Below are 12,605 nucleotides of genomic sequence, written 5' to 3'. Positions count from 1 at the left end.
AAAAGGTGGATATGGAGCCTTGGTACAATCATCTGTTGATACAGTGTAAATGTTTATGGGGCAGCTATGGCTTTATGAGATAGAGCAGGCCATCCACTAATCATAGCTTCAGTGGTTTGATTCCGGGTTCCTCCTGTCCATGTGACTCTGAGACCCAAATGGGTGAATGAGAGGCAATTTTAAAATGCTTTGGACAAAGAAATGCTATACTAATGCAGTCTGTTTACCATGTAAAAGAGCACTTGGTATTTCTGCTTGATAAATTCCTAAAAAATCCTGATTATCAAAAATTGTTAATAGATTAAAAATGTAAAACTGACCCCAGGTTTAAAGGTTTTAGACAACTGTATTTGACCTACATAGGACATTTTTTTCCACAAAATGTATGTTTTTTTATACAATAGGACACATGAATGGCAATGGGTGCGCAGGGCCTTCAAGATTTCATGTATAAATTCTGTGATACCTTTGTTTAAAAAAAAAGATGCATAACTGTTGATTAAATTACCAAAGACCATAATAAAGAACTTAACATTTGCTCCACCTTGGCCAGCTACAACATTTAAATGCCGCTTACACGAACATGAATCAGTAGTTGCAAATCAGTGACACAGTACATAATAACATAACATTGTCAGGCTCCACTCTGCTTGATGAGTACTTTCATTACTTTTGATACTTTAAGTATATTTTTCTGAAAATACTTACATACGTTCACCTGAGTGGTATTCCGAAAATGTATACCGCAGCATTTTTACACTGTGGTATTACTACTTTTACTGAAGTAAAGCATCTATATACTCCTACCACCACTGGAGAATGAACGCAGACTGAGGCCTGCACAAAGTACTTTTGACATGGTAGATGTGACATAAGTCACAGGGAATGCTCTCATGGATATGAAATTCAAACATACATGGCAGTTTGCTTGACAAGCATTAAAGCCATGTGCCTGTCCATCAGGCCGATTCACAGTGCCGTTTCCAGCGCGCGAGTCCCCAGTAAACACCACTCCTGAGCCACATGGGAAGAAGCAGGACTTCCATATTGGGTGTGAAAGTGGCAAGCCCAAACAGCTCGGGGTAGGCTTTACCTTGTTAGGAAGTTGGAGCTTTGGAGAATAAACAGAAATGTTCCTGGTGGAGTGAAGCAAGAAAAGTGGGGATGGGTGGGTGTTTGGGGGGGCAGAAGAGAGGAAAAGATAATGGAGAAAAAACATCTATGAGAAGGATGAATAACAGTGTGGGGGTGCAACAACTGCTCCAATCAATCATTAAGTAAATGAAAAGGCAGCAGGGATGGGAGTTGGACCGACTGAGGAGTTGATGAGGAGTGTGGGACACTAGTTGCTATCTGACTCTGGGTCTGTGGTAAGCTATACAACATCAGCCCGGTAAAAAAAATTATAGGGGGGGGGGGGTGACCGAAGCTGGGCAATTTCCTTCCCATGGTCCCTTGGAATGAGTGTATACTCCCACAGGGCTGGGCTGGACCCCCTTTCAACACTGAACACAATCAGAGGGCAGGGCTGGAGAGTTTCCTCCCCCCCCCCTCACTCTCACCCACTCCATCCCTCTCTCTCTCTCTCTCTCTCTTCTCTGCCTTGCATGCACAGTCACAAACACGTGAGCACCAACACGTGTACAGACAGTGTACTAACATACACAGTACGTCATACACATACTAACTCTATGAACTATTGACTTTTTTTCTCTCTTACATGACCCAATGTTTGATGTAGTGGAAAATCTGAAAACTGAATACATTTAGATTCCAGGTGGTGCTGATGATATGGCAAAACAACCTTATGCCCAACTCAGTTATTATTATATATTTTTTAAGTAGTGTTGTTTTCAAAAGTCCTTCTCCACACGTGACTTGCACCTAGTTGATACCTCTTGCTATAATGTCTACTGTGAACGAAAATCACAAGTAATTTTGCACTGGTGACCAAACTTACATGGGTTTAATTTCTACATTCTTGAATGTAATGTCAATATGATCAGTATTGACAAAATAGGGTATGTGATATTCAATATTCCATATTTTCCTTATTGCCAACAAAATCCCATGAAAAGACCAAAACCAGCACTAAATGTATTGGACTAACAAGTGTTGCCTGTGTGTCCAAAGCCTGATACACCCTATTCTTCAGTGCCATAGAGCTCTATTGCTGTTCAAAAATGATTAAAACACATCAGTGAGCCACACTGTTGCACTGGGTGACGTGTTCCACTGTTCATTGTGATGAACAGTGGAACTGTAGTTTATTTTGGGGCAATCCCATACCCACCGTCCTGCTGCTGGAAATGCTCAGTAGCACACCAGATGCGTACTAATCTGTAGCTGAAAAGCTCCATATAAGGGTTGTAAACAACCCAACTGTTCATAACAGGTCTCCACAAGCCAGTGTCTGACTTTGAATTAGAGTGTTTCTGTGAATTTTTCTCAGCTACCTGAAAATATCTCTGCACAATGGCTGAAAACCTGCACATGGTGTACGGTGTGTTGGTTCATTTCATCATCACCTGTCAGTTTCATATTTGTCTGATAAAAGTCAAACAGTGCTTTTTTTTTTACATGAACTTCACATGCATGAACTACTGTAGCAAGTGGACAAAACAGTTGCGTATCCTAGCAGGGCTATTATCAACACAGAACATCCACAGAAGTGGGTGGCTGAATAGCTTGTGTTTTGAAAGTACCGTGCCAAGTCAGCTCTCAGGTCATGCAATATAGCCTCTAGAAGTGGCAGCCATACTCAGCTCTTGCAGTGAAGCGGCAGTAAACAGCCAATTACCGTTCATGATTAAACCTCTCTTCTAAACAGCTGAAAAAACGTTTCGTGTTTCTACGCACAAATACTCAGTTGTGACTTGCTGTGCACTCTTTGCAGTTTCTGACATATTAATGTTTGTAATTATTGACACTCAATCATCACTATCCATCATTTGACTCATGCAGGGGTGTCATCATTCAGCCCACACATTTCCCCCAGCTAAAATCCCTGCCAGTGTTGGGTTTCTGTGGGTAAAGCCCCACCTTCACCCAGCTGCTAAGGCTTTCTCAACATGGGACATTCCTGAAAACAGTGCAGGAGAACAGAATAAATCCCGAGTTCCCATGGAATCATTTTTTGTTCTCAAATCTGTGTCATTTGTTTGCTTCATCCTGACAATACACGACTTCTGCTTGTTTACCTTTCTGTCTGTTTTTATGTCACTGTGAGTATTAGTCAGACTTTGTTTGGTTGAAACAGCTGTTTCCCCCGATACAGTAGCGACCAAAAACACAGAGAGTTACCACGTAAATATAACAAGAAGCATGACAAATGTGGATTAAACAATCTGCACAAGTTCAGGACTGGAGCTGGTGCTAAAAATCCTGGATATTTACTCTGGAAGTCAGCAGCAGATGTAGTTTGTACAGATGGAGAGAGGCATCCAGTAGAAACATGGGACTCTGCTGTCACCTGGAGGCTGTAATTGAAACTACAGATGGAATCCATTCAGATACTGCAGGTAGCGTTTGGGTTTTGATGAGCAGCAGATTAGATTATAGGGTGTGTCATGCATTTGACATCCATCCATTTCTGTATAACACTGATTCTATGAAATATCTGAACTACACATCCATACAGAACTGGTTAGTATAAGCATTACAAAATGTTGGACAAAATCAACTTGCCTGGATTCTGACAAAAGCAAGTCCTGTGATATTATCAAAAGGTCCTGAACAGTGACTAAATGAACATTTGGGTGAGATTATTAAATAACTGTTTCCAAGGTTAAGAGTGAAATTTGAACCTTCAGTTTTAAGCCAACTAGGATGAGAAGTCCTTAAAGTGCTCGGAGGAATGAATTTTTAAAAAAACTATTCCAACTTCATCTGTTGACAAAGCTCATGTGACACAATCAAAGGCTCCAGAGCAGCTACGCAATGGACCTTCGGCTCTTTTAACCAAGGTCAAGAATGAACTTTTAACTCCAAGAAATGACTTCATTTTAAAAGCTACAGAGCTGAAAAAGTTAGTAAATGAAAATATTTTCAGCAATGAAGTAAATACTGTATGTATGGTTTAAAGTAAAATTCTGAATTAGGAAACAATCACAGGGCAGATCAGAGAACTAATCTGCAATCAATCCTAATATTACTATTATCATTAATTCTGTAAAAAATGATCATTCAATCAGTCCTTACAAATTTGTTGTTTTGTGTCATATTTTTTTTTATCGAGGGGATCTTAAAATGCTTTACAATAAATATCCCTTTTCTTGATGCATGGAAATCATCATGTAAACTATAATATCATGTGTCATTTCTCTAAAACAATATGTGGGGGGGGCGAAGTTTCACAATGTGTTTCCTATGAAAATATATCAAGCAATAAATTAAATACAAACTAATGCCAACGATGGAAAACACAGCGGCATCATTGGCCGACAAGTACGGAAGCCTAAATTTGCCTAAATTTGCCCTGAAGAATGTTGAGCTGAACAACAAATTCCATTCACTTGAAAAGACCTAGTCTTTATGAGGTTCAACTACAGACCAGTTGTAATATTTCAATTCATCCAATAAGTGGCTCCCTAGCTGCGTTAACTGCCGTGGGGCTGCCGTTGTGGGAACTGCGTTCCTACATTTGTTGTCAACTCTTAATTAAGTTCCAGTTTCACTATAAATCACAGTTCAGTCACATTGTGGTTTAATTTAAATGGATAGTAAGCCATCTGAACGGTTTTGTGGCATACTGTAGATGTGTGCATGGAAAGCATAGTAGTGAGCACATATGAGGGTTAAAGTCCAACTGAATTTTGAGTCTCCTCCATTCACCCTGACAGCATAGTGACTCTGTGTCCCCATGTCGATGCTCATGGAAAGTCATTGTCTACTCGGCTAAGTTGATGAGGATAATAATATTAGAATGGGAGACAGTCACTACCCATCGTCCACAGAAAACCTAATAGTCATCTTCATCATCTGCTCCACCTATTAGGCTAATGACTCCTGCCCATGCAAGGGATGGCATCAAGAGAGACAATATAATAACGGTGATGAAGTTAATTGCTACGTAAACTTTTTGTGTGTGCGTGTGTGCATAAGTGTGTGTGTGTGTGTGTTTGTTGCTGCTGATTACACAGACTGAAGTAAGTGTCATGGTGCCTAATAAGCAAACTACTTTTATATACAACAGTAATACATGTTTTCACAAACTAAAAATGTCTCTTTAACAATATTGCATGACACTAAAGCTCTATGTGCAGCCAGTTCCGCGTGTGTGTGTTTTAACCCTCATTGGCATTTGCTGCATACCAGTTGTATGAACTCAGCAGTCAAGAACAGAACTATGATAACCTTTACTCTCCCTTGCTCTCATACACACCTGCAACTGTAATGTGTCTCCAGACAGTCTTTGAAGATGTGTGTACAGTGCCTCCCGAGGGGACAGTGGTGGGGTTTGCTCCAGAACAAGGACAAACAAGAACAAGAGAAATACACCCTTCACAGAAAAACAGTTCAAACAATCTTTGTAGATTTGTTTAAAGGTGTTTTTAATGTTTTTTTTTAAGCTAGAAAGGTTTTGTATGCTGCTGTACACACGCTAAATGCAGCAGCTGTGAGAAGCAGAAAAAAACTGATTCCAAATGTTTGTTTTCCTTTAATTTAGGGAACAAATTTAGGTCAACACAACTTCATAAACAGTATCAAGTACTACAGTCTCTTCGACCAAACTCTGAGTTTACCCTTTTAAGGGCAACCAGCTCTTTATTGACCTGCCACTAAACACAAACCATTCATTTAACCTGAACTGTACCACAGTGAATGAATAGAAAAGCCAGTTCCTGCCCTCAGGGCCCTTTCTCCAAAAATACCCTACCAGGGGTAGGGGGCTGTTTTTTGTTTTTTTTTTGGACTGGAAAACTGCAGTCTTGACCTGCGTCAACATGCTATTGTCAAAGTAACTAACACCTTGTATCCTGGCAACCGCTGAAGAGAGAGGAAGTCCAAGTGCTCCTGTCATTACGAGACCATGTGACGGGAGAATGTTAGTAAACAAGAGCAGCATAAGGGAAGTAAGGCGAATGACTGAGGGAGCAGCTGGATCCTGGCTGGCTTCATTCTGACCAACTATTCCTTTCAAATTGTTGAATTATTGATGCATCATCATCAATCTCTAAGATGTATTTCACAGTTGAATGTTGATTGTTCAGTGTTTTTCTTTTATAGGATTATGGATTGTTTTTAATGAAAAAACACCGTCACTCTCCTAATAGCTGCAGCAGTCATAAACTTAATGGAATATGTCAATATTCTTGGGAATTAGGCTTATTTGTTTTCTGGCAGAGAGTCAGATAGGAAGATTAGTGAAATAAATATGAAGCTACAGCTGGCAGCCCATCAGCTAAGCTTAGCACACACACTGGAAACAGGGGGAAACGGCGAGCCTGATTCTGTCCAAATGTATCAACATCAGCCCACCAGCAACATTCAAGCTCACTAACTTTAGCATGTTATATCTCGTTTCTTTTTACATTTTTTACACTTTTTTTGCAAGTTAAACAAGTTAGATGTAACATGTTAATGAGCTTTAAGGGTGCTGGTAGGTAGATAAATTCAGACAGAGCAAGGCTAGATTCTCCCTGCGCTCAGCGCTTATGCTAAGCTAAGCTAAACAGCTGCTGGCTGGAACCTTATTAAAACGGGCAGATATGAAAGTGTTATTGATCTTCACACCTAATTCCCCGCTAGGACGTTTATAAGTCTATTTCCCAAAATGTCAAAGTATTAATCCAAAGGGGTATTCCAGCAATTTAGTATTACCAAATACACTTCAATAAAGTTGGGGGACTTGTGAAAGAAAAAAAAAGGAACAGTCAAAACAGATGTAGCTGTGGCCAAGACTGACTTTCAGTCCCTAGTATATGTCAAGCTTCACAAACACTGGATCCTACACTTCCCAATATGCAATTTATATCTGGATAGGATCTTTCATTAGACCATTCTGGCCTGGAATGGTCTAACACCAATGCTTCAGTCGCCCTGCCCCGAGTTTGTAACACAGCCTTTAATAAATCTCTATCTCCAAACTCAAACTAAGATATCCCCAATGACACCATCGGGATTATTTTTTCAGACTTGACAGAGCTCCTCCACAGCCACAGAAGACATCATACAACTTTTTCAAAAGACGTTTTGTACTCCCCACGACCAGTGAAAGAATCTCGATGTGTAAAATGGATGTAGTGACTAAGTATTTCCCCTCCAAAACACTGAAGTACTTTAAAACTCAAGTACTGTACGAAAACTGCAGTACCACTATTTTCCACCACTGCATCTCTTCACCCTGTGACACGGGTACTCCATTATGTTGCTAGTTGCCTCTAGTTTTGGCTTAACGGGACTTCGATGAGTCATAAGACAGGGATAAAGACAGATTTGATGTCTGCTTACTGAGCAGGACTCTACAGTTCACTTTGTCTGAGACTGTCCTCCCCTAAAAAACAACTCTATAAGTCGTCTGTGCAAGCAGCTCATTACCGCTTATTCTTGTTTTATTGTTAGGCGACATCATTGCAGTGGTAGGAATTATTACTGGAGCGAAGGAGGAAGTCAATTGTTGTTGTATAAAGAGTGACAAAGTCCCTATAGGGAGGAGGTCGGAGTAGATGGAGGGGTGGACAAAGCACAGGACTTTGTCCTGTTGACACGGGAGACCGCTGTTCCTTTCCCGTTTGGAACCAATAGTCATCATTGCGTCTTTTGACCATGACCGTTAGCTGCATGTTTATTACTGTTACCATGACGATGAAAGTCCTCAAACCTTGAAGTACTTATTTTAACCTAAACCACGATCTTTCTCCAAACCTGACTAAGTTGCTTTTCTATAAGCTTAACCGTGGGTTGATTATTGTAACCATGACAACGTAGGTCCGGTATGCCTGCCCCTGTAGGGGTACTAATTCATGAGATGCTCCTATGGGTTGCCTCAGAGGGTAGGGACAAACAACCTATATGGCCATTCTGGTTGAAGGACTTGTTGCTCTGTCTTGTCCTCGTAAATCTCAACCACACACAAACACCATTTGCTTGTACACATGACCAAACCCAGATATGACTCGGGAAAGAGAAGCATACTAAGGTAAATTAAATCAGAATAGAGTTAAATGCAGTGTTGTCATGATGGTTTATTTCCCCTATAAATCACTTCTTACAGATGATGGCCCCAGGAGCAATTCTGTGTTGTTTTTTGGGAACATTTAAGTGACTGCGCACACCACTGAACATTTGTATCCAGAACAGAGTAACAGCAGCAGCCCATGCAATTCCTGGAAACATCACCAAAAAATAAACAACATTTTCATTCCAAAAGCTATCAAATCCTTTTATGGAGTAAGAAATGGTACGTAATAATGCAGTGATTATTTTCTTTTAAATGTTCTTATTTAGTTAGTCCAAGAGAGTAAGATTTATTTTTCCATGATTTTAGCAGATTGCTTTTGATAAGTTTGCTGGGAAGAATGCTGCTTTGAAGAAACAGTCTGGTTCACACTACCTAATCTAAAGGACAGGCACTCTCTTTATAAAGATAAAACTCATAAATGAAATGTACAACTGACAACCAGCATTTATCCTGCATTTTACTCTGATCTAACTGCTGAGTACAGATGTTGTTTAGACACTTTGTGGGTTGTATGTGTGTGTGTGTATATCATTAAATCTCGGATTGGCCTCTTTGTTTGACATGCTAAGCCTTTTTTTTTTAAATCAGGAAAGGCTTTTCGTGCCATGGCCTTTTCCTGCAACACTTTGCTTTACACTCACAATGAAGGTAGACACAGTGAAAACTGTTTTAGACCAGTACAACCATAGTCCTGCTGTAGGCCAAGTTGCTCCACCAGAGCAGTTGAAGGTAAAATGTTTTTGGTCTTCAGCAGTAGATAAAGAAGAAAGTGAAAGTGTTAGTCGGTCACTTTACAGCTAACTTTACCCAGACTATCAGGGAGAAGCATACTGATATACACACTGACTACGTATTGTGCTGGGCATTGAAGGGTGCAAAAGTTAGGGTAGAAAGATTGTGATAGAGAGGCCGTCGGTTTGATCACTGGACCCGCAGGACAGATCTGGGTGGGGAAATAAAAGAACAACGCCAGCATCTCCCTCATTACCATCACTGAGGCGCCCTGGCGCAAGGGATCTAACTCCCAACCACTCAGAACAGTGGCCACCACGCCAGACCGAGGTTGTACTGAGCAGCTTTCAGGTATGGACATGGAACTGTACAGGTTTTGAGCAGGCTGTTCCTGCAAAACACTAACCATGGATAAATAAGGCTTTAAAAAAATATGTACAGTATACAGTATGTAACCATAATTTACAGTATCATAAAAAGTGTTCATATTTTTGATTGAAAACTTCTATCAGTGTCTTTTCTAGCATGGGCATGGGCCTGCACACAATATAGCAAAAGTAATTCCTCCAAATGTAATTCTGTCCAACAGCCTTTGGAGACCAAAAAGGTAGCAATGTGTAGAGAATGCTCTTGTTTTTCTAAGCTGTGCCCATCAAACAACTAAACCTGTCTTATGTCAGGTTTGGGAAGCTACAAGCTAAGTACCCCCCCTCGTGTGCCAAACTAAACATCCAGCCATTTCCGCATGGTTTCGTTTGACGTTATCTGTCTGAAAACAGACATTTCCACTACGACATGATGTGCTGAGCAGACCAGGATCATTTATTCTTCATTTTTGTTTTAACCCACTTTGTTTTAACCCACAACACCAGATGGGAAAGGTTCACTCCATCGAGACTGTTCAGAAAAAAAGTCTATTATTGAATCTCAGTTACTTTCCTGCAATTGTTTGTCACACCCAAGTGGCATCTGTGTAGGCTAAAAAAACAAAAGACGCACAAAATATTTGACACTGGGGAAACAACAGAAAGTAATATTTCTTTAAGAACTAGCCATAAAGACATATTATTACAGGATTGTGAACCAAAACGACAAAAACACCTCAAAATGTTAAGTTTTCAGATGAAAAGATGTTTCCATCTCTGTTCTATATAAGATTATTACATCAATCAAACCATGCAAAACACTCAGCCATCAGTCGACCATACTGCCTCCTCTGTAAATACCATTAAGGAAATTGAGGAGCTGTTAACCCCTTAGCCTTTCTGTGGCTTCCTTTTTCCCTCCTCCGTCACCTGACTGACTAAACCCAGACACAAAGACGACCCGAGGTAACCTTGGATGACTCCTCATTCAGACCATAGATGGATGTTGTAAGAAATATTGTCTTGATTGTCCCAGCAGGTCAAAGCAGTTATTGCAGATTCCAGCAATGGGCCTTAGTTCTCAGTTGGGGAGAGTTAGGTAATCAAGTCTGTGGTGGTTGTTTCAGTTTTAAGCAATAATCCATAATAGATTACATTTTCAAAGTAACTTGACCCAGATGTGACAAGGGGGTGAAAGTCAATTTTCCCAGAGTTAAGAGTTGGGACCTTTAATGAACATCGTGCCCTAAAAGTAGCCCCTCAAAAGGCTTCTAACTACAAAATGGCCAATTGCTTGTGGTACAGCTAAAAGGTTGCTGTGAAAGTTTTACAGCCTCCCTTCAGTCACATTTCACTCACCAGCTCACAGAGGCCCAGAGGACTCCAGTATAGGCATCAATAGAATGTAAAAACCGTGACTAAGGTGGGCCTTTGCACTGGAGGCTCTGACTGTCATATTTTGTGAGTTTGCATCGACACTACCATGCCGAGAAGAACCGAGAAGAAAGCACAGAATATTCCACACTGTCAATGACTTGTTCTTACTGTACCTTAGTAATGGCATTCAAAAAATATTAACAACAAAAGTGAGTACAATTGATCAACAGTGTGAAGGAGACAATGCTGTTTCTGAACTTTCAGTATAAAACCAGACCACGATCTCACCACCTTAACCAAGTGCTGTGAGACTCTTAACATAACCATTACAAAAAATGGAAGATGGATAATGTACTGCAAGAACTGATATTTTGATGGAAACCAAAAATATCCTGTCTGTTAAAATTGTGCTGATACATTCAATATCAACATATTATGACCTGCCAAATATGTTAATGAACATTTCCTCATTACATTAACAGAAAACTTAATCTAGTCACAATTATGTTTCCTACAAAATGTTGCAAATTAGCTGCATACAAACGTAATTTCTAGGAGACAGGGTTGGTCAGGATTGTTTGATCCAACACACCTTTCAATAAGACGTTTTGGTATGCAAGACCTTTGTCGTAATCGGTCACTAAAAGCCCCCTAACGACATTCCCAGTAAGGAAATTCTTTTCGGCAGACCAGTTATGACCAGCCACATCATCGAGTGGCAGGGAGCTTGGGCATAGTGTCATCTTTAAATAAACAATAGATTGCCAGATTCTGATTTTAAAGACTTTTTAACACCATCAGTTTTCAGTTACTCTAAAAAGTGATTCAAATAAAATGAATGTCAGTGGGACCACCACATGAGCAGTCGCCTCAGTAAGTCCAACAGACCAGAGTTTCAGGACGGGTGACTGACCTCGGCAGACGAGTCCGTCCTGGATGATGGTCTGTTTACAAACGCTGCAGTGCTTGGCCTTCTTGAAAGTCTTCACCCGGAACGTATGGGAATGAAGAGCCTCCAACTCCTCTGGCTGCAGTTAAGAAAACAAAAACAAAAGACCGGAGAGGTGGAATGTTAGTGTTAAAATGTTGTGACGTGATGGGACTTGAATGAATCCAGGTGGAGCTAGTCATTTTATAAATATTTATCTTTTAAATGCAGGTTTTCCACAAAAATGCATTCTTCCTAATAGGTTTATTTTATATGTTTGGCCATATGCAATATATAAAATTAACGCCTGGCCACAAACATAAATCACATTCACTGATGCTTACGCTCATCTCAGAAGCGAACCCTTGACCAGAGCATTACAGGCACATCATAAGTACTTCCTACTTACTGTGCTTACAACTCTACACAAAGTGTTCAAAATGCCCTCTAAAGTCCACCCAGGAAGTAAGGTTGAAGGGGCTTAGGTAGGCAGAACAATAGCTAGAAAAAGGAGAACACAGCCTAATCTCTGCTGTTTTCCTTCTTTCTTTCACCCTCCTCCTCCCTCCCCTTCCCAACTTTTGTCCCGTAATCGCCTTTCCCTCCTTGCAGGTGTGTTACACAACTCTTTGGAGGGACTCTCTGACAGCGCTCCCCACCCCTGTTAAACACCCCTGTGGGTCTGTCTGCAGCCTGCTGTTTTTCCTCTACTGTATACCATCTACCACACAATCCTTTTCCTGTCCGTTTTGTAAACGAAAGCATTCACCAATGCTGGAGAGCAAACAGAAAAGTCAGGCTTTGGAAGTCTGAGTGTTTCCTGCGGTGTCTTTATGAGAAACCTCCATCGTGTTTCAATTTGCCCCCTGATGACCGACCGTGGGGAAATGGAACATCATTTATGTGGTGTATTTGTTCAGCTGGTCCCCAATTCAACTTTGAGGTTCAGCTTTATGGGAATAGCGGTCCGTTGAATCCCCCAGTAAGCCTGACAACCTTACCAAATTTTATTATATATTTA

The 12,605-nt window shown here is 40.6% G+C and overlaps 1 protein-coding gene across 10 annotated transcripts in view; it reads right to left on the bottom strand.

Annotated features, from left to right (window-relative positions):
* tns1b (tensin 1b) overlaps nucleotides 1-12,605 on the bottom strand; it is a 154,372-nt gene that overhangs the window by 103,991 nt on the left and 37,776 nt on the right. For all 10 annotated transcript variants that reach the window (XM_040148303.1, XM_040148296.1, XM_040148300.1 and 7 more), the window contains exon 2: nucleotides 11,570-11,684. In XM_040148303.1, coding sequence (XP_040004237.1) covers nucleotides 11,570-11,684 — 115 coding nt within the window. The remainder of the gene's footprint in view (nucleotides 1-11,569; nucleotides 11,685-12,605) is intronic.

Source organism: Xiphias gladius, chromosome 16, assembly GCF_016859285.1.
Source record: "Xiphias gladius isolate SHS-SW01 ecotype Sanya breed wild chromosome 16, ASM1685928v1, whole genome shotgun sequence".
NCBI classification, from domain to species: Eukaryota; Metazoa; Chordata; class Actinopteri; order Istiophoriformes; family Xiphiidae; genus Xiphias; species Xiphias gladius.
The sequence above is the reverse complement of the archived record's forward strand: the minus strand, read 5'-3'. Positions and strand labels throughout refer to the sequence as shown.